The 26,667-nt window shown below is 35.3% G+C and overlaps 2 protein-coding genes and 2 pseudogenes across 8 annotated transcripts; 1 reads left to right on the top strand and 3 right to left on the bottom strand.

The window, feature by feature from the left end:
• Positions 1–226: 226 nt before the first annotated feature.
• LOC115982511 (2-phytyl-1,4-beta-naphthoquinone methyltransferase, chloroplastic-like) lies at positions 227–5,890 on the top strand. 4 transcript variants are annotated; one of them, XM_031105127.1, is made up of 9 exons: positions 227–367; positions 450–526; positions 624–714; positions 829–917; positions 1,104–1,237; positions 1,331–1,392; positions 2,045–2,144; positions 2,598–2,714; positions 5,804–5,890. In XM_031105127.1, exons 1-8 carry the CDS (start codon positions 260–262, stop codon positions 2,696–2,698), a joined length of 762 nt encoding a protein of 253 aa, XP_030960987.1. In that variant the 5' UTR covers positions 227–259; the 3' UTR covers positions 2,699–2,714; positions 5,804–5,890. The 4 variants fall into 4 exon arrangements, with proteins under 4 accessions (XP_030960987.1, XP_030960988.1, XP_030960989.1 ...); XM_031105128.1 differs by lacking the exon at positions 5,804–5,890 and adding an exon at positions 2,890–2,981; XM_031105129.1 differs by lacking the exon at positions 5,804–5,890 and having other exon boundaries at positions 462–526; positions 2,598–2,884.
• Positions 5,816–8,806, bottom strand: LOC115981166 (annotated as a pseudogene).
• Positions 8,807–13,451: 4,645 nt separating this feature from the next.
• On the bottom strand, positions 13,452–19,505 carry LOC115982508 (cysteine-rich receptor-like protein kinase 2). Of its 4 annotated transcripts, XM_031105120.1 has the most exons (9): positions 19,389–19,505; positions 19,144–19,240; positions 16,301–17,181; positions 16,062–16,175; positions 15,677–15,816; positions 15,370–15,580; positions 14,819–15,053; positions 14,364–14,514; positions 13,452–14,230 (listed from the first exon to the last, which is right to left on the bottom strand). In XM_031105120.1, exons 3-9 carry the CDS (start codon positions 17,064–17,066, stop codon positions 13,889–13,891), a joined length of 1,959 nt encoding a protein of 652 aa, XP_030960980.1. In that variant the 5' UTR covers positions 17,067–17,181; positions 19,144–19,240; positions 19,389–19,505; the 3' UTR covers positions 13,452–13,888. The 4 variants fall into 4 exon arrangements, with proteins under 4 accessions (XP_030960980.1, XP_030960979.1, XP_030960982.1 ...); XM_031105119.1 differs by lacking the exon at positions 19,389–19,505 and having other exon boundaries at positions 19,144–19,355; XM_031105122.1 differs by lacking the exon at positions 19,389–19,505 and having other exon boundaries at positions 16,301–17,146; positions 19,144–19,355.
• Positions 19,506–20,182: 677 nt separating this feature from the next.
• LOC115981165 lies at positions 20,183–24,469 on the bottom strand (annotated as a pseudogene).
• Positions 24,470–26,667: the final 2,198 nt, after the last annotated feature.

Here is a 26,667-nt window from a genome sequence, read left to right as displayed (position 1 = left end):
AGAGGCTTTGTACATGGATTCTCTTTCTGTTTCTATTTGAATAAAATTGTGTTTGCTCTTAAAAAAAAAAAAAAATTTGGGTATAATGGTTGGGCCGCACATGCCCAGTTAACATGGGCTTCTAATGGTCCCTCCAAGAAGAGGGCCCAACTGGAAGAGAGCCCAATGTCAAACTAACAAATCAGATTTTTATCCAAATCTTGTATTTATATGTTCAAAAAAAAACCAAGGATAAAGTGACAGTCCTCGGTGTCGGAAAATGGCACTGTGTATTCCTCTTCCTTCATACCGGTTCAGACACAGACCGGTTCGTTCTTCTCTCGAACGCCAAGAACTCTTTGGTCGTATAGCTCCTGTCTACGATAATGTAACTCTCCACTCTCATCTCCTCCTTTTCCTTCAATTCTTTTTTTTTTTTTTTTTTTGAGCTCTCTTTTATGTCTTTCTAACTAAAAATGCAGTTGAATGACTTGCTGAGTTTGGGTCAGCATCGTATATGGAAAAGAATGACTGTCTCATGGACTCGGTATTTTTTATTTTTTTAAATATTATTCTTATTAGTCTTTTTTTATTTTGAAAATTTTGTTTGTTTGTTTGTTTAATGTTGGAACTGTGGGTGTTAGAGCGAAAATGGGAGACTGTGCGTTGGACTTGTGTTGTGGAAGTGGGGATTTAGCGTTTCTTTTGTCCGAGAAAGTTGGGTCCAATGGCAAGGTATATTCTTCCATTGTTCCAAGTTCCAACACTAGCATTGTTGTAAGTTTAGTTTATGCAGTAACAAGTTGTAATTAGTTTTGATTATTTTGTTTTTGGGGTCATGATTTTCAGGTGACTGGTCTTGATTTCTCAAAGGACCAATTGTCAATTGCTTCGTGTCGGCAAGGCTTGGCCCCCAATGCCTGCTACAACAATATAGAGTGAGCATTGGTAAATCTAGCGGTTAACAAATTAAAAGAGTGGAAAAGTTTCTTGAAGCCATTTCTAGTAGTAGAATCTTCTGATTTGATTCTGAAAATATTGTCTATAAGTGAATTGAAAGTGCACTAACAGTAGTGTTAATAGCCAATACTGCAAAGGCACTAATATCATGTGTTTCGTCGTAGGTGGGTTGAAGGCGATGCACTTGAGTTACCATTTTCTGATGGTTACTTTGATGCCATTACAATGGGTTATGGGCTACGAAATGTGGTTGATAAAGAAAGAGCCATGCAGGAGATGTTTAGAGTTCTGAAACCAGGTCTTACAATCTCTATATCTCTTAAAAAAAATATGAAATTGGATGATTGTGATAGTGAGACCCTAATATTTTTCGTTGTTGTGGGCTTTTCAGGCTCAAGAGTATCTGTTCTTGATTTCAATAAAAGCACACAGCCATTTACTAATTTAATTCAGGTAGTCACATATGTATATTACAATAAAACAGTGACAGGAATTTTTTATTTTACTAATTTTTAGTGCTCAATTTTAAATATTCTGTTGTGATATTAGGTTTGTGAGAATTGAATATTTACATATTGGAATTCACTTGTCATGATGAATTATCAAATGTGATACCACTTGTTGAGTTAGAAGTAAAGTAAACACCTTGGAAGATTTCACATAATTTCTTGATACAACATGCTGTGACACCTTGGTAAACAAAAGTTCAATACCTTGGAAGGTTTCTTGATAGTTGAACTTTCCTTGTTTAAGTTTAGTGTTTCCTATTGTATACCCCCTGTAGACATGGGAGGCTCTTTTTTCTTATTCAATGCATTTTTTACTTATTAAAAAAGAAGAAGATATTTGGGCCCAACAATGTTTTATTTAACTATTAATACACTCTTCTCACTGCTTACATGTGAGTATCATAATGTCTTTCTGCTTTATTTTAAGTCACTATCTCAAATTGAGATAGTAGTTTGTACTTTTCGTTCATATCAGTTATTGAATCTCTTTCTTATTAGATTTGACAATGTTGTGACTATAGGACATGGAGTTCAACACTATTATGTACCTGTTGTGGAAATAAATCAATTTGTCTTAAATGTATCTGTTTTGCAAGGAATGGATGATTGACAATGTAGTTGTCACAGTGGCAACTGGTTATGGGCTTGCAAAGGAGTATGAATATTTGAAAAGCTCAATCAAGGAATTCTTAACAGGTTGATCTCCTCTGGCTAACTTTGGATCATGCAGTTTTAGGTGTATCTGGTTGTTAGTAAACAACTAGAAATCAACGTTTGGCTTAATCATGTTAATATTACATATCTAATTGGTGTACTTTGTATCTCTATGTCAAGGAATTCCTTGGGCTTTACTTATTATAATGATACTACCATGTTTTTTCATTCATCTCAAATCATATGAAGCTCTGGAGAAGTGCTTGGCTTTGAAAAAATAAACTACTGTCAATTATGCTATTTCTTAAGACAATGAATGGTAGCATGTCGATTCAGGATAATAACTAACTATTAGTGAATAAATGAGCTGAATCCGAAGTTATGTTAGTCATAGGGTCTGTGTATTGCCACCATAGTTGCTTTTTTATTTTTTTATTTTTATTTTATAATTTTAAAATCCAATTGGGTGATTGGAAATTATGTCTTTTGATACAGGGAAAGAGTTAGAGAGGCTTGCTTTACAAGTTGGATTTTCTAATGCTAGACATTATGAGATTAGTGGAGGCCTCATGGGGAACTTGGTAGCCACACGCTAGATGCAATCCATGCTTGGTATTCTTCTAGCAAGTTTCAATTTTTGATTTAAGAGAAAGATTCAATTCATTGATTAACTATTTGATTTGTACTCATTGAACTCATGAAGTTCTAAATTGTTTATATATCTGGGTTTTCTTGTGGTTGCTAAACTGTGATATTACATTAAACACTACCACTTATGGATTTGTAGGAGCTCTTGTTTCCTTTTCTGCTCATATATTTAGCTTCTTTGGAGTTTTGGCTGCTTCATCAGGTTTTTTGCTATTAATAGAGAAGACATTAAAATGTTGAATGTCAACTGTGAAGCTTATATGCCAAACACATACATAGGTATGTATGTATTTTATTGTCATGCAACTCTACTATCTCTAGATTCCTTCCTTCTGTCTACTCTTTTGAGTCACAGAACACACAGGTTTGTCTATTGGTAGATAGTCTGCACAATGTCATGAGACTCAACAACAGGAATGCTTGTCTCATGCCTCTATGTGCCAATCACGCATCGGTCCAACTCTTTGCCTGATACACTCTACATACACTAGGACAATGTCCTCCAACCGCCTATTATCCATGCTCCATTCCACATCCAATTAATGCTCTGTCCTGTTACACTTTTCTTCCAAACTCAAATTGTTTTCAAGTTCTCTCACTGTTATGTCTTCTGTGAGCCTAGGGCTTCTGTAATTCTTGAGTTTAGTAGAAGTTGTGCCTTGTCATGTACAAGTTTCCTATCCCCCAACAGAGTGGGATATTTCTGAGGTCTGGCTTGTAAATTATTCAAAGAATGGAAGATTGATTAGAGTAGATGTAAATGAAGTTCTCTTTGACTAAGTAGGAAGAAGAAGAAGAAGGCATAGAGATGGAGGTAAACTTGAGGATGTGACATGAAAGGAAAATTCTACTTGAGAGCCAAACAGTATTTGGGATTGCCTTTGTTCATAGGAAGATCCAAAAAATTTACCTAGGGTTTGGAAAAAAGTTCAAGGATGTAAAGAAAAATTGCTATTCAAGGTGGGAAGAGAGGTACTTATCAAGATAGTTGCTTAAGCAATCCCACGTATATTACAAGTTAAAAATATTGGCATCGTTATGTGAAGAATTAATATCAATGATTTGTAAATCTTGGGGGTCAAAGAAAAGATGAAAGCAAAATCCATTTGGTCAGTTGGAAGCGACTTTGTGAACCTAAGGAATTGGGAGGCATGGGCTTTTGGGATCTACGAGCTTTCAACTTGGCTCTAGTACCTAAGCAAGTTTGGAGGATGAGGACTAATAATCAGTCTCTGATTTACAGGGTTTTCAAAAATAGATATTTTCCTTCGTGCTCTTTCATGGAAGCTCATATTGGTCATACACCTTATGTGTGGAGATGTATTCTTCCTGCAGGAAGAGTAATCAAGAATAATAGCATAAGGTGATTTCACAAAGAAGAATCCTAGAGGAAGAATCAACAATAAGCAAACTTGTAGATGAAACAACCTAGCAATGGAATGTGGATCTGTGGGAGTTGGTTTTCTTGCCTTTCAAAGCTAAAGAAATTAAAAAAATTCTGCTTAGCACAGATCTACCTGCTGATAGACTAATCTAGCTTTGCACCATAATGTAGGTTTTACTGTCAAAAGTGCTTACCAAAATTTCTCTTGATAGCAGACAAGACAATTATGAAGCAGAGTGTTAAAAGGGGGAAAGGGGGAGAAGGTTTTGGAAAAGAATGACAGATGGACACACCAAACAAAATCAAGATGTTTTCTTGGTGCACTTGTAGTGGAATTCTTTCAACCAAAACCAATCTGGAACAAATAAGAATAACAGAAGACAGGATTTATGAGAGTTTCCATAACAATGATGAAACGAAAGTGCACACATGCGTTGTGTGGGTATGAAAAATAGGAGAGATGAGGAATGAGAGTTCTACAATATCCAGCATAGTTGAGGTAATATCTGGTTCGTTCATTGGAGTTTTTTGACAGCATGGAGACAGACCTGGCTCTTTTTTTTACCATATCGTGGAGAATTTGGAGCTATGGGAATGTTATACCAAAAGAAGCGATGGAATCCCTTAGTGAATACATGCAAAACACAGTAATCAACCAAACTGGACAAGTGAAGAAAGTCGCAAAATGGAATCCTCCATCATTTCGTATGTTCAAGGTCAATATAGATGGTGCAATATTCAAAGATCTTGGGGCAATGATTGTGGGAATGATTATTAGAGATGAAAAGGGACCCTTGATTGTACCATTAAGCAACAAAGAGCAAATGGTGCATGATACAGAATCCATTGAACGCATAGTAGTTATTCGAGCTTTGTCGTTTGCAAAAACCATTGGAATAAGAGGTTTAATACTAGGAGTCTTGCTTGTGACAATGCAAGCCTTAAGGGCATCCAAACCAAACTTATCTGGGGTTTGGCAGCTTATTGACAAAGCAGGGCAGAACTTAAAAGATTTTAGAGTTGGAAAGTTGCTCATGTAGGCAGGAAAGAAAATATGGCAGCTCATGCCATGGCTATGTATGCTTGAAAGATGGATAATACCTGTGTATGGCTAGAGGATATCCCTGAATTCCTCAAAGAGATAATTTCTCTAAATGTAATACTTATTCAATTTAATGATTAAAAACCTAAATTTTTAATAATAAAAAAAGTTGTCTTCAAACTTCCACCTTAAGCTTGAGTGTATGTTAGAATATTATAGGAATACCATAGATATTGGACCATGGTTTATATCATAGCTTGGGTTATCATGGTTTTGTAATACCGTGTGCTATAGTAGTTTTAGGTTACCATATTTTTCGTATTGTATTTCCAGTATATACCTTTCAATATGCACATTGTAGTACACACTGAATAAAAAATATGTAATCCTTTAAGGCTATATATTGTGGAGGTTGGCTGTTATGCCTGAACTACAATAATCTCCCATGTTCTCTCCTTTTATCTTTTCTTTATTTCTTCTAAATATTTTTACATATCAAAAATAAAAAGAAGCTGAGGCCAAGTTAACCTGAGAAATGTGGTTTCATTCATTTGAAAAACTTCTTGTGAGTACTGGTTTTCTTGATTAATCATCCATTCTCACTCCGGTTATGGTCACCTGGGACAGAATGAAACTGCCAAAGACAGTAGCAATCTGGTCACCTGGGATGGAATGAACTGTTGGAGATCATAGCAATTGAAGTAGAAATTCCTACTTTTTGGGAGTAAAAGGTGTCTTCACACTTGTTAGGTATGGTCCTTTCATCTATAAAGGGTGGATTTGTAGGTGCAGGGAGTTGCTCCTCCTTTGTTAACATCTGTAGTGCCTTTGACATGGTTGGTCATAATGACTGAATCTCTTGGGTGCACAGAAGTCTGATATATACCTCTCTTGAAATCTCATTCTTAACATTGTTGTTATGTTGATTATGCAACATCAGATTTGGGTCATATAATTGCTCAACCGTCCCTGATCAAAAATGCTTCCATGTCTGTTTTGTCCAAAAAAAAAAAAAAAAGGTTTAGAAAAAGGAAAAGATCAAAAGAACAGGTGAGAATTAATTATTTTTTCTTCTCACAAAAAATTGGAGTATATAGAAATCAATAATTTTAAAAATAAGATGTCTATTTTTGGAAGGATGAAGTTTTAAGGCTTACTGTTGTGATTAGGCTGTTCGATTATTCTAAGGTTTTGCCCTTGTTGCTTTGTCTTCCGGCAGCAATCTCTAATAGAAGCACCCCAAAGCTATATACATCTACCTTTTTAGTCAAATGGCCATAGGCTAGGTATTCTGGAGGCATATCTATAAATTCATTCAAAAAATTAGTACAGTGCTGAACGCAAGTGAAAAATAAACCTGTTAAATTACTCTCTTATTGCTAATACATGTTCTTATATTGGGCTCAAATATTAGTTAATTACAAAATTCTTTGGTGTGGATTTTCTGAAACTTGATATCTTAAAAGCCTTTCAATGATTCAAACAATCAACTGTGAAATGTAGTACTTACAGTGTTCCTGCAATGGCAGTGCTTATGTGGCTTTGATCTTCTTGGAATGACCTAGCTAACCCAAAATCAGCAATTTTAGCAGGAAGTTTTGAGTCCAACAGGATGTTACTGTTTTTATATCTCTATGAATTATTTTAATCTTGGAGTTCTCGTGAAGGTAGGCTAAACCTTCTGCTGTGCCCACAATAATCTCATATCTTTCTTCCCAATTCAGTGCTTTTCCTCTGTTTGGATCTGTCATTTTTATTGAAACAATTAATAATATATAGGTTGTTGGTATATATCATATACTACAATCTAGCATAGTGAGATCAGACCAAAACTAGAATGAATGTAAAACTTTGATAATTACCAAAGAGGAATCGGTCAAGGTTTTTGACTTTTGTTAGGAAGGAGTTCATAGACAAGTAGGCTTTCAGGCCCTGAACAACCGCATCCTAATAACCTGACCAGATTTTTGTGTTCCACACTACTTATAATGTTAATTTCATTGTAGAAATCCACTGCTTTCTGTCTCTTGTTAAAGAAAAGCCTCTTGACAGCAACCTCTCTTCCATCAGGCAGAATTCCCTGTGATGGAGAAAACCAATTTATCTCTGACAAAGTATGATAAAATGTTTTTCGTTTTGGGAGGTTTGTAGGGTAAGAAAGGGAGATAGACTACCTTATAAACTGTTCCAAATCTTCCCTGACCAAGTTTGTTAGCATTGTCAAAAGCTCCTGTGGCCTTCTCAAGTGTGGAATACTTGAAGTTTAGGCTACAATCAGTGTTTGCACCAGCTTTTCTGCATCGTTAGAACCTAGGGAGCCAGAATGGAATAGAAATGAAGAACTTGGGTGGTAATTCCCAATCAAAGGAAGGAGGCAATCAATAATGCATTTGATAACAGATTGAGCTGCCTAAATGTTTCCTTCATTTTAAGAATATACTTGACACTTTTGGAGGCTTTTTAAAGTATGAGTATATGGAGTGATAGAACTTTTGAGTGATAAAATATATATGACCTTGCAGAATGAATCAATTACTGCTGCCTTTTTCCCCAAAAAAAGCTTTTTTTAACTCTTTGTTTCCTCTTTAATTTTCTGGCTCCAGATCCAGATATGAAGTCCTACTGCTATTCCAACTACCACAACAGCCAGAAAACTAACAACTAAAATGACTGTCTTTGTTGTTGTACCTCCAAAAATCATCGATAGAAACCCATGATCAGGCCTAGTTTACTACTATGAAACGTCCCTAATGCTAAAAGTGCAGTCCCCAGATATTATGATCCATTCTTTTGCCAATTCCTAGTTCATTTACCTCTTGAACTTCGAGTTCCTAGTCCCTTGTTGAGGAAATCTTTGTCTGAGTAACTCATGAAGCAGCCGGTGTTCAGTGCTTGCCCCTCTGGCTGAGGCAAGCATTCCAATATTGAAGCTGACGCATTCTCCAAACATGCTCTACAAGAACTTGCATTCAAAGTCATCTAACAATCTGCCAGTACATAAACTGACTCATTCACTACCCCGAGCACAGCCTTCTGAGCTGTTGCATGGCTTTTTTGGTGTGGTGCAGCCACAATTGCACGATTCAAATCCTGTTTCACTGATTCTTTAAACGTTGGGTTCTTCCTAGTTGTATTTCCAAATACAGCCCTGTCACCAGGCCTTGTAAGGATAGCATTGGGGAATAGCCGTGCGTTCCTCAGCATAGCATAATTCACAATCAAATAAAGAGAGATCTTCATAACACTGGCCAAGGCCATAGTTAGTATCAGGTCCTGAAACTTTGACTGCTACTCCAAAACCTGAAGCTTGCATTTGTTGGTTGATGTTTTCCATTGTTGAAGCAAAATTTAAACTGAAGGCAGTGGTATTCTGCACAAGTTGATCGCCACAAGTTACTTGGACAATTTGGGATGGTGGGTATTGCTGTTTCTAGCATTAAAAATGTCTTGATAACAAGGAAGATAACATATATGGAATGGAGAGATGGGAATTCTTTCTTCATTTTGGTATTAATTAGTATTTGTAATTCTATCTTTGATATAAATTGTAAGGCTGTTCAACAATGAATTTGAGTATAGTACCTCTGTGGCAAGACGAAATACAAAGTCTGGAACCATAAGAGCATTTAGAATGGAAGAAATTGAATTGAATTTCTGTGAAGGTCGCAAGTGAGGGTTGTGGGGGTTAAGGGAGGCTGACAACTTTGAATGGCTAGTAAAGGATGGCGAGAAAGAAAAGAAAAGAAAAGAAAACTTGATGGAGAGAGAGAATGAAAATTAGAGACAACAAATCAAGCAAGAAAAGCATTTCTAATCTTCACTACAATGGATTTATTTATTTGTCTTTCTGCTACTGGGAATACTAATGCTATCCCATGCTGGCAACCATATTAGCAGCACATACAAGTCTTGCCATCATAATCGTGGGGTCTTAACTCCCAACATCTTTTATTCTTGAGCCGCATATCAGTATCATTTTGACTAGAGTAGGAAATCAAAATTCAGGATCAAATTATGTACTGTTGGAAAATCCTCATTCCTACTGATAGTTAATGGAGGTGTGTGAACCTGAAACCAAAAACATATGCAACACAACAGCAGTAGACGGATAGCGATGATTTTTAGAACTGTTTGTGAAGATTGAACATTTGAGCTGTCCATTTCCATCATCCCAAGCCAATAAGGCGAGTTTTGGTTAGCATTGGACACTTGTGATAATTGTATCACTATGAAAAATTATGTTTCTGACCCAAATATCACAGCCAATAGAAGGATTAAACATTTTAGGCTTATGGAGATGGTTAGTCCCTTCTCAGCCACCTTTTTTGAATATTGTTAAAAGATCATAGGGTTGTGAATTTAAGAGAAAAATTATGTTAGGGTTTAAAACCCAGTTGTTTATTTTCAAGTGAATTAATCAAGTTGTTATACTAGTTCAATTCTTCCAAGGTTCACTTCACGAGTAAAGCAAAAAGCGTGTTAAGAAAAATTAAAAAATTTGTGACCAATCACACAAATCAATCACAAAGAGACGATTATATGGTGATGACGACCAATCACACAAATCAATCACAAAGAGACAATTATATGGCGATGAAGTGAAAAATTCAAGGAAAACTAGTCAAGAGAAAAACCACTACGAGGGAAACCTTCCACAATGAAGCAAATCTACAATAATAAGAGAAGTTTTACGATCAAGGAAAACTATTTTCCTAGACTTTATTGAGTTTTAGACAACTTATAGAGAGAACCTTTCACATTTAAATTGCTTCCATGGAATCATAGATGACATACACATGATCATAATTGTAACCTATGCCCGACTCCAATAACCTCATGAAGATCACAGTAGCAGTTTGTGTTGTTGATATGGCTTCAACATGATCACCAAGAATTCACCGTATGATCTTCAATGAAATCATGCTCTATGGGGTTGATGATTTGAGAGAATGGTTATAGAAACTCTAAAGGAGGCACAAACACCTTTTTTTCTCGGAGTTGTCCCATAAGTTGTGTATATACTATATATACTTTTTTGTTTTGGTCATCATATGAGACACGGGCCGGTTGAAAAGCTTTTCTGAAATCCCTGAGTAGGAGTCCACGAGGAATCAAAGGCTGAAGAAGCTCAAACAGTCAAAGCAAGAATCTAGGAGGAATAGAAGCAAACAAAAACTTCATTCCTTGAACTAGAACATGGTTGCATTGTCTTGAACAAAATTAAGAGACTCAAACTATGGCAAGACTTACATTGATCATGTTTGCCAACATTAAAGATATGAAACCTAACAAATTAGATTAAAGACCAAAAAAAACAACAAAATTTATGCCAGTGTTCTATATCTTTATGGATAGCCTCAATTTTCTCATCAACCAACCACTTATAATTTATATACTACTTCCATCTCTCACCTAAGCTGCCTGTTCAAAGACTAGATAAAAGGGCTATGGTCAACTGTAGTGCAGGCATGTGCTTAATTCTAGCTTTGGAGAACTGAATCCTCTTATCTGCATTACAAACAGCTTTGTCTAGACTTCTTTATGTTTACCAATCCTTCACAACTATTACATCAGGTGTATTTGTTCCAAACAAAGATTAAGTCTATACCCCCACAAATTCGTCTAGCCCCAATAGATCTCCCACAAAACTAAGTTCCATCAACATGCACACAGCCACTTGTAGGTTTTGCTAGAATATTTGTGTTAGGACCAAATGCTTACCCACTACACGAAAAGCTATAGCTACGTAACTTTATTCCCTTAAAAGGTGATAGTCGAGCATCAACAAGTTGATTGAGACTTAGACTAACCTGGCCTTCCCCTCTAGCAAATGTTGGTCTTGGCCCACTAGGCCTCCATCTAACAATCCCACCCTCAACATCCATACATGCATAGTAGGAAGTCAAACTTATGAATGGGCTTTAATACCAATCTAGTGGCCCAAGTCCAACAATTTGCCTCTACCTTGGGTATGGTGGACAATAAACATTGAAAAGACTGAATACATTATTTGTATTGCAAGCAATAATATAGACCTAATGAGGTTTAATAGTACAAGTACTCTATTGCAAGCCTAATGACATGTCCCATGCAAGAAGCTATTGATGCACTCTATGCACGGCATGTATGTCGTACGTTGTTGGTGCAACCACAAACACAAAACCTTGTAATGTGGAACTATGTCGAATTTCTGTCATTAAAATAAGGTAAATTTTACCACGAAAATATGGTAGAAGTTCTTTATGAACTTGTGGAATATGCATAGCGGTCACACACTATCACTTTTACTAATGTTTGCTGACCCTTACTCGCATTGCTTGATGGATCATGTTACTTCTAGTCTTCTCAAAAAGAAAAAAGTTACTTCTAGTTCTAGTCTGTTTCTCAAAAATATTGCTACTAGTCTATGAGGAACAATGAGATCCATATGATGAACTAGGCACATGGTCCTTATGGGGGATCATGTTTGGATTCCGAGTATATCCTAGCGCCAACTTGTAGTGAGCATTCTATTTTGAAAAAAAAATTTAAAGCCCCAAAAAATGTTTTCTCAATGTCTTTATAAAAACTAGGAAGGACAATGATCCGGTGATATGAAAATTCTTGAAAAATTAGGATACAATACTGCAGAGATACATGAATTAATTAATTATTAAATTTTTTTTTTTTATATATTGTTAAGTTTTTTTTTTTTTTTTTTTTTTTTCATGTATTTTTAAACATATATCAATTTAAGAGTTATAATATAAATAGTGAATCTATGACCATTAAATGATGTTTAGAAATCAAACCAGGATTACAAAAAATTAATAAAAAATAACTAGATAAGTATTCAACATTGAAATCAATACATAAAATACAAATAAAAATTCTCACAAATTTGAGCTATCTTTTACTATCACAGGTTTGGGTTATGATCATATTCGGACTATATCATAGGTGTACATTTCAACATTCTTTTTAGGGGGAAAAACAAAAGTTAGGATGGGCACGTTGGTGTTTTCCAAAGGTATCTAGTACATATATGTATCACATACCGTTACTTGAGAGAAATGCATCATTCTTGATTAAGTCATGGTATTGTGGAACGTATTATCCTGAAAATTGAATGTTGATAATGAGTTGCTTAAAGAGTCTGAATACCCAAATTAGGAAAAAAAATATTGATTTACAAGAAAGATTTCACATTTGTATACAACTAGTTAAATTCCCGCACAATGTGTGGTACAACCTATTATTAGTTTTCTCCAATAGTTCAATAAGTTTATCAAGAATCTTGTAGCTTAATTGGTTGGCATCTTAATTTCCAATAGAGACATTCATGATTCAGATCCCCCAACTATTGCTGTATAAATTTTTTTTTGATTAAATTTCCTTGTAAGAAATTGTAATCTTTAGTTATTTTATAGACAAAATAGAAATCACACTATATATGTGTGTGTTCATAAATTAAAAATTGCATGATATTGTAGTTAATATAGATAAGCATGTTTCATGCATACTAAAATTATGCATATATCCATCATTTTAATTTTTATTTATATTTATTTTTTTACATTCTTGGTTGCGTGTTACTAATTTTTTCCCCTTTCTGTTGGACATTGGTTTAATTGTTGCATGATATGGTGTTTCAATTGTTTCTCACATTTAAAAAAAAAATTGTTTCTTATATAAATTTTAGAAAAATTATATTAAAATTTTATCATGCTATAACAAAATAAATAATTTATTTTATTACAAACACACAAACACCCACACATACATATGTATATATATATATATATATATATATATTACATGTTACTAAAAGGAATTAGGAAATTTAAAGGGCTAAGATTTATTTTAGTGAATTCACAAATATATATATATATATATATATATATATATATTTTATGGCTTTTGTGTCAATTGTTGTCATCTATCAAAGCAACTAAACATGATTAAGAATGTCATATAGATATAAATTATTAATGCACAACTATAGATAAATAATATATGCATTTACTCTATTGGCTATTTTAATTAACTAATACTTTGATATAAACGTAAACTTTGTTGATTTATAATCCAGGAACTTCAAAGAATGCACCACATGGTACAACCTTATACTCACTAACATGAGGTCTTTACTTTTATATATATATATATATATATATATATATCAGATTTGTACTCAAATGGTAGGCATGAAGTTCTCAACTTTTCGTATTTTGTGTTTTCTTGTGGGTGCTAAAATGGAAAATTATGTTAAAAAAAACCAATCCTATTCTGCTCATATATATTCTTTGGAAGTTCGGCTGATTCATCAGGCTTTTCATTTAAATGGAGAAGATACTACATTTATGAAGCTTATATATATCTCAAATAATTTAAAATTAAAAAAAAAAAAATGACACTTGTACGATTTAAAAGGCACATCCTATGTCACACAAGCAATGATGTACAGAAAGAACAAAAATTTACAATAAATCAATCACCTCTACCTTCATAAGGTAGAGGTGATTGATTTATTACGAGTTACTTCGTGTGCACCATCATCAGTTGGCTGCCAATGCCAACAAGAAGCCGAGGCGAGGTTGCAACTTGAGGTCTGTGGTTTCTTTCATTAAAAAAGACAACATGCGAGCACTGGTTTTATGAGAAACCATCCTTTGTCCCTCCTCTTATGGTGACTGGGACAGAAAGAAACTGCCAGAGACAATACCAACATGGTCACCTAGGACAGAAAGAAATTTCAGAAATAGTAGCAATCGAAGTAGAATATCCTGCTCTAAGAGGGTAACATGGGTCTTCACACATGTCAGTCAGTTCCATCGTTCTCTCATCTATAAAAGGAGGATTTGTAGGTGCAGGGAGTTCATAATCCTTATTTGTCAACATTTGTAGTGCCTTTGACATTGCTGGTCGTAATGACTGAATCTCTTGGGTGCATAAAAGTCCGATATGCAGCACTCTTAAAATCTCATTCTTAACATTTACGTTGTAATGATTATGCAACATTAGATTTGGATCATATAATTGTTCAACTGTCCCTGATCGAAAATGCTTCCATGTCTGTTTTGTCCAAAAAAAGAAAACATATTACAGGTGAGCAAAGGATAGAGGAGCTCAGTTAATTAATCTTTCTTGTCAGAAAATTTGGAGTATTAAGAGAACTATTTTTGGAAGATGAAGTTTTAAAGCTTACAATTGTGATTAGGCTGTCAGTGTATTCTGAGGTTTTGCTCCTGTTGTTCAGTCTTCCTGTAACAATCTCTAACAAAAGCACTCCAAAGCTGTAGACATCGGCCTTTTCTGTTAACTGACCATGAGCTAGGTATTCTGGAGCCATATATCCTCTATATAGACATAAATAAATTAGTATTGTTCTGAACACATGGGAAAATAAACTTCCAAAATTATTATCTCTTATCACAAATATTTGTTCTTATACAACAACAACCAAATCTTAGTCACAAAGTTTTTAGCGTTGGCTATGGATCCTCAATAAAATGGTCATGCTCAATCACATGTTCTTATATTGGGCTTTAATGTTAGTCAGTTACAAAATTCTTAGATGTGGATTTGCAGAAATTTGATATCTTATGATATCTTAAAACCCTTCAATGATCCAAACAATCAATAAAGATATGTAATACTTACAGTGTTCCTGCAATGGCAGTGCTGATGTGGCTCTGATCTTCTTCGAAAGATCTAGCTAACCCAAAATCAGCAATTTTAGCACGAAGTCTTGAGTCCAACAAGATGTTACTAGCTTTTATATCTCTATGAATTATTCTGTTCTTGGAGTTCTCATGAAGGTACACTAAACCTTCTGCTGTCCCCACAATAATCTCGTATCTTTTCTCCCAGTTCAGTGCTTTACCTCTGTTTGCATCTGTCATTTTTTTTTTTTTCAAAACAATATAGAGTGCATAAACTGTTAGTATGTGTCATCATCTTTTATCTGACTAGTAACTAAATGAGACATAACTATAAGTAGTAGCCAATAGCTATGGATCATTTGCTTTTTATGGTGCCTAATTGCCAAAACCCATCTTCTTCTTCTTTTTCATATGTGTTCACCATTAATCCAAGGACAAGTGGGCATGCTAACGTTGACTCCAAACCGACAGACCATGCATTCCCAACCAATTTTTCTAGAATCTTAGCTACTCATTTTTCACACATGAATGTAAAACTTCAATAATTACCAAAGATGAATCGATCAAGGCTTTTGTTAGGCAGGAATTCATAGACAAGTAGGCTTTCAGGTCCAGAACAACTGCATCCTAATAACCTGACCAGATTTTTGTGTTCCACGCTGCTTATAATGTTAACTTCATTGTAGAAATCCCCTGCTCTATGTCTATTGTTAAAGAAAAGCCTCTTGACAGCAATCTCCCTTCCATCAGGCAAAACTCCCTGTGACAGAGAAAACTGATAAATCTCTGACAAAATTTGATAAAGTGGATTTGGTTAGGGAAATTTATGGGGGGCATGAGAAAGAAGAGAAACTACCTTATAAACTGTTCCAAATCCTCCTTGTCCAAGTTTGTTAGCATCGTCAAAAGATCCTGTAGCCTTCTCAAGTGTGGAATACTTGAAGTTCAGGCTACTGTCATTAAGTGTTTTCACCAGCTTTTCTGCATCATTTGAACCTAGGGAGCCAGAATTGAATAGTAATGAGGAACTAGGGTAGCAATTCGTAATCAAAGGAGGAAACCAATCATGCATTATATAGCAGATTGAGCTGCCTAAAATTTTTCCTTCTTTTTAAAAATATATTTAACACATTTGGAGGCTTTGTAAAGTACAAGCATCGAGATTCCTACAACTTTGGATTGATATAATATTGAGATTATTGCACCATGACTGCCACATCTTTCCAGAAAGAGCTTTTTACCTCTTCGTTTCTTTTGTATATATCTGTGCTTCCAGATATAAAATCCAATTGCTACTCCAACTACCAGCAGAATCACCGAACTGACAACTGAAACTGCTATCACTATGGTTGTATCTGCAAAAATCATCAATTGAAACTCATAATCAGGCCAAATTTACTATCGTAAAAAGGTCCCTAAACCTACAAGTTGGGTCACCAAACATAATGATACGCATTTGATCAACTCCTAGTTCATTTACCTTTTGAATTTCCATTTCCCGGTTTCTTGTTGAGGAAATCTTTGTCTGAGTACCTCATGAAGCAGCCAGTGTTCAATGCTCGCCCCTCTGACCAAGGCAAGCATTCCAATATTGAAGCAGATGCATTCTCCAAACATGCTTTGCAGGAGTTTGCATTTAAAGTCCTCCAACAATCAGCCAGCACATAAACTGTCTCATTCACTGCCCCATGTACAGCCCCCTGAAATATTGCAGAGCCATTTTGGTTTGGAGCTGCCAGAACTGCACTGCTCACAGCCTGTCTAACTGATTCTTCATACGTTGAGTTCTTCCTAGTTGTATTCCCACATATGGCCCTGTCACCAGGTCCAGTATACTCCTGAAAGAAGCTATAATTGTCTGACCTCATGAAGCAACCATCAAGATAAATACGACCTCCTGTGAAAGGAAAGCACTGGGGAAGAACTGTGCGAGCCTCAGCATAGCATAATACACAATCAAGTAAAGAGAGATCCCCATAGCACTGGGCAAGGCCATAGTTAGTATCAGGGCCTGAACCTGAAACTGCTAATCCAAAAGCTGAAGCTCGCATTTGGTCGCTGATGTTTTCCATTGTAGCAACAAAATTTGGAACAAAAACAGAGGAATTGTGCTCCATTTGGTTGCCACATGTCAAGTTTACTGTTTGAGATCTTGGATCTCCCATTGCTGTTTCTAGGATTAATAAAGTCTTGATAACAAGGAAGATAACATATCGGGAAGGAACAAACGGGAATTCTTTCTTCATTTTTGGTACAAATTAGTATTTGTATTACTGTATCTGATATTAATTGTAAGGCTGTTGAACAATGAATTTCAGTACTATCCCTGTGGCAAGAATAAAATACGAAGTTGTTGTGTACCTGTAAGGAAGAAGAGAACAGGAAAGAAAATTTGTTGAGAATAAAGAATGACAATTACAGATGACAATTCAAACAAGAAAGCATTTATAATCCTCATTATAATGTATTTAAATGCTTGTTCCTTCAATTTTTTTTTTCTCTTTTCTTTTCACACTAGGACATTACTGATGTCAACTCATGCTTGCAACCATCATTAGCAGTTAGCAAAAGTCCTCTCACCGTAATTGTGGGATCCAACAGCCTTCATTCTTGACATATCAGCATCTTTTTACAGTATAATATGGAGCAAATTTCAAGATAAACTTGATGTTTTGTTGGAGAAGAGAAACTGAGAAAGTCTAAATCCACACACTTTTGCTCTCATTTAATAAGTCATGATTCGTAGGTAAAAAAAGTGTTTTCGATAATAGACTCCTACGAAAATGACGATAGACCAATCACAATTTCACTTTGACATACTGTGAAAAAAAAAATCCTCGATTCCCATTAGCATAATCTAGAGGTGTGAAACTAAAACCAAAAATGTATTAATTAGACAGTAATAGCGTTGATTTCTTTGACACCGTCCTTGAAGTTTGTACGGATGAACTTTTTCATTTCGATCAACCCAGTTCAAAAGGGCACGTCTTTGTTGTAGCATTTTCCGTGTGATGGTACTTGCATCACTACTACTTTGGTCCCAACCTTCACTCTCCTACTTTTTTTTTTTTTTTTTCTCTCTTTTTTGGGTATAATTTGATAAAACGTCACATATGGACCACGCTTGATTGCAAATAAAAGTTCACCTTGCACTAAAAAAATGGTAGATAAGGATTAAGGAGTAAGGACCACAACAAAAATATAGTAGGTGGACTTGTAGGAGGGTGGAAGCCCTCTTGACACGTTACACCTACGATTTTGAGAGTTTCGTGTGAGTAGTCACACTTTTATTAGTGTATAGGGGGTTTCATAGGGTTTAAGTGGTTTGGCAATAACAATGTCCGCGACCCAATTAATAAAAAAAAAGAGTAGAAACGTAGTAATCAGAGACCCCACAGCCCAAAAGAAATGAATAAAATATGGGCCCACAAAACGTTTAAGTCGGCCCAATAAAATAAATGCCTCGACCAGATCACAACCGACCACAGAGAAATATCCAAGCAGGTTTAAGGCCCCACCAATCCCACCGTCGTTACTACTCCACCCCCCCGCCAATTCGTCACTGCCCGCTACCGGACACTGACCACTTTATTCAAGATTACGCTTTTTATGCTTCGAAAAAAAAAAAAAAAAATTACACTTTGTATTCAACAAATATATATATAGTTATCCTTTTTATTTTATTTATTTTTGTAACTCTTAAATTCTGTCAATAGCGGAAAATGTTTTTCTAAAAATCCTACCCCGAATCCCTGTAATAACTTTATTTATTACAAAGTGAAAAAATTCGGAGTATTTTTGTTTTTTTTTTGGGAGAAAAATTCGGAGTTCAACCCCATCTTTTATTACTTGTACTTAAAAACAAAGCATATAGGTATCAATTTTTTTTGAGACAGATAAATAAATTTTATGTACAACTGTATACGTGCTTCAAGCTGAGCTGGTTTTAGCTTTTAACTTGTAAACTCTGGTTTTCTTTTTTTCCTTTTTTTTTCATTGAATTCCAGTAGTTGCAAATGAAGAGGAGATGATGATTTTATTACAGGAACTATATTATACTAAACTCAATTAACAGCAGAAGAAAACAATAAACTTTAACACAAATAATTAAATCCATCAAGGTAAGAAGCATGATTGTGAAGATGCTATCAAAGTTTGAGAATTGAGAAGTTGTTATACTTTTTTTTTTCCTTATGAAATCCGCAAAACAAAAGACCAAATCAACTCAAATTCACATATTCAATTCCACCAATAAGAAACAAAATTTACAACAAGTTTGAAAAGAGAACTCATGGTAGGAGAGGTAAGATTAGAGTGACTTACTTTTTTGGATAATGGGTTGCTGAAATGCTGAGGTAGATGTGGGTACGAGATCGAGATCGAGCTTGGGCTTCTGTGGTTGAATTTGATATAGTTGGAACTAAAAAATGATACCCAGAAAGAAAGAAAGAAAGAAAGAAAGAAAAGAAAGATTAAAAAATTAAAAAAAAAAAAGCTAATGTATTTGTAACTAATAAATGATAAATAGTGTTTAAAGGTAAGGTGTCGTGCGAAAGAAATAGTATTACTGTAATGTAAAAGTCAAAGAGAGGATCGCAAGGAGAGATTTCAACGAAAAAAAGCAAAGGTTAATTATTAGACTGGAAGGCAAGTCGTTCACAATGCAGTTGGGAGTGGGAAGTGAAACAAACAACGCGTTTTCCGACAAAAGAGTCAGCGGGGTTGCGTATTTGACAAGTGCGGATGAAGAGTCCTCTCATTCACCGTCAGGTTTACCATTTTGCCCTTACTTAAGACCATTCGCATCAATCCATACATGGATTTTTGTCTATTTTAGCATAAGAATTTATTTATTTTTATATTTTTTACATATTCACTTTTCAAAACACCTCACATCAAATTATTTATTTTACACTATATTTCACTAAAATATAATTTTTTTTTTTTTTAAATTGTTCTTCCTTTTGTGTGTATGTGTTCCACACTGCTTATAATGTTAATTTCATTGTAGAAATCCACTACTCTGTGTGTGTGTTTGTGTTCGCGTTTGCTGCGCTGCGTTGCGTTTTCTACGTTTTCTCCTTTTTTTTTTTTTTTTTTTTTTTTGTTCACGCGTTTTCCTTCTCACAAGCGGTTACTGTTCATGTACTGTACATGAACAGTAGCCACAACATTTGACCAATTTTAAGTGAACAGTGCATTCGTGCACTGTTCATGGACCCACAAATTCAATTTTTTATCAATTTTTTCATTAAAAATGGGTCCCACGGTACTATTCACACATTTAAAAATTATTTTGCTACAGTGTTTTTAGTTTTCAGTTTTCAGTTTCAGCAAAATAAGTTCTATCCAAACACACCCTCTATCTCTTGTTAAAGAAAAGCCTCTTGATAGCAATCTTTTTTTCATCTGGCAGAATTCCCTGTGATGGAGAAAACCAATTTTATTTTACATACTCAATTTTCAAAACACCCCACATTAGATTATTTATTTTACACTATATTTCACTAAAATATAAATTTTTCTTATTTTTTTAAATTGTTCTTCCTTTTTTGTGTGTGTATGTTCCACACTGCTGATAATGTTAATTTCATTTTAGAAATCCATTGCTCTGTGTCTCTTGTTAAAGAAAAGCCTCTTGACAGCAATCTTTTTTCCATCTGGCAGAATTCCCTGTGATGGAGAAAACCAATTAATCTTTGACAAAGTATGATAAAATGTTTTTCGTTTTGGGAGGTTTGTAGGGTAAGAAAGGGAGATAGACTACCTTATAAACTGTTCCAAATCCTCCCTGACCAAGTTTATTGTTGGGTCCCAAATAATGTTATTAACAATATTAGCAATTCAAAATAATAATCATGCACAAAAACACAAATATTTACGTGAAAAACCTTTTCTCCTTGAAGGAAAAAATCACGGGACAAACTCCGAATAATTTCACTATTATCAAATCAATTATAATAATTCTTGTGTATGTTTCATGGCTAAAAAAAATCTCTTTTATTTTTCTTTCCTCACACACATACTAATTATCTCTTTTAAATGCGGCAATACTTTGCTCTCTCCTTTTTATTTTCTTCTCCACGCACAGCTCTCTCGTGGTTGTCTACTTTTTTCTCTAAGTGGCTCCCTCTTGGCTACTCTCTCTTCTTTTTCTTTCTTGTGCGGCTTCCTCTTTCTTTGCTCTTGCACATACTATCTTTGTGTCTTCTCAAATTATCTCTTTTAAATGCGGCAATACTTTGCTCTCTCGTGGTTGTCTACTTTTTTCTCTAAGTGGCTCCCTCTTGGCTGCTCTCTCTTCTTTTTCTTTCTTGTGCGGCTTCCTCTTTCTTTGCTCTTGCACATACTATCTTTGTGTCTTCTCAAAGGCGGCAGTACCTTACTTTCTCCTTCCTCTTGCATTCCTCTCAAGCGAAAATCCATTTTCCCTTTCTTGGTTTCACGTTTTGTATTCTCTCTCCCTATAGGGAGGACCCTTTGACAAAAGCCAAAACCAAAGTCAAAGCCATCAAATTCTTTGTAGTATTGTCTATTTATAAGACTATTTTTCTATTTCCTCTTTAACAAGGAATTTATTCCCTCTTAGACTAGGAATACATTACCTCTTTAAAAAGGAATAGACTTCCTTCCACACCAAGGAATAGTCCTTCCTTCTACAACAAAGAAACCCAAATTAATTTTTTCTTTTTTAACTAGGAAACCTAATTGACTTTCCAAGTCACAATTGGAATTTGAGGCAATTTCCCAACAATCTTCACAGTGACTCAAATTCCATCAATTGTCCTCAACTATCTTCTTTCCTTTTGGGATAGCTCCACCTTAATCAAAGCAATCTCTTCTCTTCCATCTTAATTCACACAAAGAGTCATCTACTAAATCAACCAAGCTCTAATACCACTGTTTGTCTTTTCTTTCATAGCATTCTGCGCTACTGATTTTAATAGAATTAATTGAATAACTCTCAATACTTGTCTATCAAGAAGGTTCCATTCTTTATCTTTCATAGTATTAGGTTTTTTCCCCAAAAGAGGCAGATGCAACTTCTTCCCATAGAGATAATCTTTAATTTGCATCCTCCAATATCCAAATTTTGTTCCATCAAACTTCTTAATTCCTGAAGCCTTGCCTTCTTTTCTGGCCATCGCTTCCACTCTAATCTTAGCTCTGATACCACTTGTTGGATCCTAAATAATGTTATTAACAATATTAACATTCCAAAATAACAATCACATACAAAAACACAAATATTTACGTGGAAAACCCTTTCTCCTTAAAGGGAAAAACCACGAGACAAACTTTGAATAATTTCACTATTATCAAATCAATTATAATAATTCGTGTGTATGTCTCACAGCTAAAGAAAAATCTCACTTTTTTTTTCTTTGCTCGCTCACACACACACACACTAATTATCTCTTACACACGCACACGCACACGCACACGCAGACACACACACACACACACACACACACTAATTATCTCTTTCAAAGGCAGTAACACTTTTCTCTCTTTCAAATCAATTATAATAATTCGTATGTATGTCTCACAGCTAAAGAAAAATCTCACTTTTTTTTCTTTGCTCGCTCTAATTATCTCTTTCAAAGGCAGCAACACTTTTCTCTCTCCTTTTTATTTTCTCCTCCACGCATAGCTCTCTCTTGGCTGTCTCTTTCAAAGGCAGCAACACTTTTCTCTCTCCTTTTTATTTTCTCCTCCACGCATAGCTCTCTCTTGGCTGTCTTCTTTTTTCTCTAAGCGGTTCCCTCTTGGCTGCTCTCTCTTCTTTTTCTTTCTTGTGCCGCTTCCTCTTTTTTTGCTCTTACACATACTCTCTTTGTGTCTTCTCGAAGGCAGCAGTACCTTGTTCTCTCCTTCCTCTTGCATTCCTCCCAAGCGAAAATTAATTTTCTCTCTCTTGGTTTTACAATCTATTTTCCATCTCTCCATAGGGAGGACCCTTGGGCCAAAGCCAAAGCCAAAGCCAAAGCCAAAACCATCAAATTCTTTGTAGTATTGTCTATTTATAATACTCTTTTGCTATTCCCTCTTAGACTAGGAATAATACATTACCTCTTTAACAAGGAATCTATTCCCTCTTAGACTAGGAATACATTACCTCTTTAACAAGGAATAGATTTCATTCCACACCAAGGAATAGTCTTTCCTTCTAACAACAAGGAAACCCAAATTAATTTTTCCTTCTTCAACTAGAAAACCTAATTGACTTTCCAAGTCATAATTGGAATTTGAGGCAATTTTCCAACATTTGTTAGCATTGTCAAAAGCTCCAATAGCCTTCTCAAGTGTGGAATACTTGAAGTTTAGGCTACAATCGAGTGTTTACACCAGCTTTTCTGCATTGTTTGAAACTAGGGAGCCAGAATAGAATAGAAATGAAGAACTTAGGTGGTAATTCCCAATCAAAGGAAGGAGGCAATCGATAATGCATTTGATATCAGATTGAGATGCCTAAATGTATCCTTCATTTTAAGTATATATACTTGACACTTTTGGAGGCTTCTTAAAGCACGAGTATACGGAGTGATAGAACTTTTGAGTGATAAAATATATATGACCTTGTAGAATGAATCAATTACTGCTACCTTTTTCCCAAAAAAGCTTTTTTTTTTTTACCTCTTCATTCCCTCTGTAATTTTCTATGTCTCCAGATCTAGATATGAAGTCCTACTGCTATTCCAACTACCACAACAGCCAGAAAACTAACAACTAAAATGATTGTCTTTGTTGTTGTACTTGCAAAAATCATCGATAGAAACCCATGATCAGGCCTAGTTTACTACTGAAACGTCCCTAATGCTACAAGTGCAATCCCTAGATATTATGATCCATCCTTTTTCCAATTCCTAGTTCATTTACCTCTTGAACTTCGAGTTCCTAGTCCCTTGTCGAGGAAATCTTTGTTTGAGTACTTTATGAAGCAGCCGGGGTATAATGCTTGCTCCTCTGACCGACGCAAGCATTCAATATTGAAGCTGACGCATTCTCCAAACATGCTCTACAAGAACTTGCACTCAAAGTCATCCAACAATTCGCCAGTACATAAGCTGACTCATTCACTGCCCCAAGCATAGCCTCCTGAGTTGTTGAATGGCCTTTTTGGTGTGGTGCAGCCACAATTGCACGGTTCAAAGCCTGTATCACTGATTCTTTAAATGTTGGATTCTTCCTAGTTGTATTTCCACATTCAACCTTGTCACCAGCCCTTGTATACTTCTGAAAGAAGCTATAATTCTCGTACCTTATGAAGCAGCCATCAAGGTAGATGCAACTTAAATTGTACGTAAGGATAGCATGGGGGAATAATTGTGCATGCCTCAGCATAGCATAATTCACCATCAAGAAAAGAGAGATCTTCATAACACTAGCCAAGGCCATAGTTAGTATTAGGGCTTGAACCTTTGACTGTAACTCCAAAACCTAAAGCTTGCATTTGTTGGTTGATGTTTTCCATTGTTGAAGCAAAATTTAAACTGAAGGCAGTGGTATTCTACACAAGTTGATCGCCACAAATTTCTTGGACAATTTGGGATCATGGGTCTCCCATTGCTGTTTCTAGCATTAAAAATGTCTTGATAACAAGGAAGATAACATATATGGAATGGAGAGATAGGAATTCTTTCTTCATTTTGGTATTAATTAGAATTTGTAATACTATCTTTGATATTAATTGTAAGGCTATTCAACAATGAATTTGAGTATAGTACCTCTGTGGCAAGACAAAATACAAAGTCTGGAACTGTTAGAACATATGTGAGAGTGTTAGAAACATATGTTATATAAATTGGCTAATCCTTTGACAAAACGCACTTTACTTGTAATTGGGTAGATCTATGATGGGTTTAGTACTTCAAGGAATAAGAGTTTAAGTTTAGTATTGAAGCCATGCAAATCTGTCTAAGAAACAAGTGAAGAAGTGTTGTTCATTAAAGCTAGGCAAATAGCTCGATAGAATTATATCTATCAAGGTTTAATGTTGAAGGTTGACAAAAGCTGTATCTGTTGAGAATTAGGAAATTAGAATTTCCAGATCTGATTTCACGCATAGCCATCTGTATTTGTGTAGGGTTTCTTTTCTCACAACCCTAGACATATATAAGGATTATTTTAATGGCCATCACAGATGATGCAACTTGATGCAAAGTGATTATACATGCATATTGTGACCGGAGACAATTTGCCCTAGTTCATTATATTCTCTCTAGAAGCTACTGCATCTTTGTGCCAAGGGTTTTGTAACTAAGGAGCTTCTTGATCTTCATTGTTGGATGAACTAAAGAACTTTGCAGTCAACATCTTCCTCAAGTTGGTGTGTTAGTCAAGTACTGGGATCCGTGCATCATTGGTTAGTCACGTACTAGGAGCCGTGTATTGAAAGGAGAGATTGTTGCTACACTACAAGTCCAATTGGGTATTTGGGTAAGGGTTCAACTGTAGGTTGATAGTAGGTACTGAGATTCCTTTTACTTGTAACTACTTGTTTTGATAATAGTGGATTCTTAGGAGTAGTGACCTTAAATTCACCCGGTGGGGTTTTGCCTCAGTGGTTTTCCCCATTCGTAAACAAACACTTATGTCAAATTTATTTTCCGCTGCATTTAACTTAGTTGGTAATTTGTTTGTGCCACCACGCTTATTGCATGAAATTGAATCTAATTAATTTTACTTGGCTAATTAATTGATTAATTTTCCTAAAGGGGTTAATACATTTTTGGCCTATCAGGAACTATAAGAGCATTTAGAATGGAAGAAGAATTTCTGTGGAGGTCACAAGTGAGGGTTGTGGGGGTAAGAGAGGTTGACAATGTTGAATGACTAATAAAGGATGGCGAATTGAGAAAGAAAAGAAAAGAAAACTTGATGAAGAGAAAGAATGAAAATTAGAGACAACAAATGAAGCAAGAAAGCATTTCTAATCTTCACTACAATGGATTTATTTATTTGTCTTTTTGCTACTGGGAATACTTATGCCAACTCATGTTGGCAACCATATTAGCAGCACATGCAAGTCCTTCAAGAAAACTCAGCAAAGCTTGAATTTGCAAGTACACAGTGAAGCAAGTGAATTGAATAACAAAGAGTAACAAGAACAAGAGAGAGAGAGAGAGAGAGAGAGAGAGAGAGAGAGAGAGAGAGAGAGAGATTTCTAAAAGAAACAACTTTGTGAAAATACTTGCTTAATTAATTCAGAGTACATCGGTTCAATTTATGCATCAGATTCATCTATAGTTGCATAATTACATTTTCTTGATTCACAGATCTAATGCATGAAATTTGGAGGTGGTTAAGCTCAATAGCTAAGACTGAAAAACTAACTTTCTCGCCTAAAACTAACTAACTCCAGGCTTCCAAGAATGACAGCGTTTCACAACCCTCATTAAAGTACTCATGGCTAGTTTCATTAAAGGAAACAACATCGTATTGAGACTTTGTGTCTCCATTTAAAAACTAGCCGTTAGAACTATCCATTTGGTTGTTTAGTAGCTTTAGCTTAGCTGTGGCTTGAGGTTTATCCTTAGTTATCTCAACATCCCCCCTCAAACACGAGGTGGAATCAACCAAGAGTTTGCCTTGAAGAAACAAGAAATGAGGCCTAGGCAGGGGCTTGGTGAAAATATCAGCATAATTATCCTTGCCAAAAATGAATTTGATCCCTAAATCACGTTTGAGAACCTTCTCTCTAACGAAATGATAATCAACTTCGATGTGCTTTGTCCTGAAATGGAAAAAAGGATTGGAAGCTAAGGCAATAGCTGAGATGTTATCACACCAAAGTATTGGAATATGATGAAGAAACAAGCAAAGCTCCATGAACAAGGTACGAAG

This window comes from Quercus lobata, chromosome 3, assembly GCF_001633185.2.
Source record: "Quercus lobata isolate SW786 chromosome 3, ValleyOak3.0 Primary Assembly, whole genome shotgun sequence".
NCBI classification, from domain to species: domain Eukaryota; kingdom Viridiplantae; phylum Streptophyta; class Magnoliopsida; order Fagales; family Fagaceae; genus Quercus; species Quercus lobata.
The sequence above is the reverse complement of the archived record's forward strand: the minus strand, read 5'-3'. Positions and strand labels throughout refer to the sequence as shown.

Excerpts from the sequence above, each read along its gene's own strand:
- LOC115982511 (XM_031105127.1), top strand. The coding sequence starts at position 260 with ATGGCACTGTGTATTCCTCTTCCTTCATACCGGTTCAGACACAGACCG. Across the intron at positions 527-623 it reads ATGACTGTCTCATGGACTCG|AGCGAAAATGGGAGACTGTG; the intron begins GTATTTTTTATT and ends TGTGGGTGTTAG. Across the intron at positions 918-1,103 it reads GCCTGCTACAACAATATAGA|GTGGGTTGAAGGCGATGCAC; the intron begins GTGAGCATTGGT and ends GTTTCGTCGTAG.
- LOC115982508 (XM_031105120.1), bottom strand. The coding sequence starts at position 17,066 with ATGAAGAAAGAATTCCCGTTTGTTCCTTCCCGATATGTTATCTTCCTT. Across the intron at positions 16,176-16,300 it reads GGGAAATGGAAATTCAAAAG|ATACAACCATAGTGATAGCA; the intron begins GTAAATGAACTA and ends TGATTTTTGCAG. Across the intron at positions 15,054-15,369 it reads CCTTGATCGATTCATCTTTG|ATGCAAACAGAGGTAAAGCA; the intron begins GTAATTATTGAA and ends AAAAAATGACAG.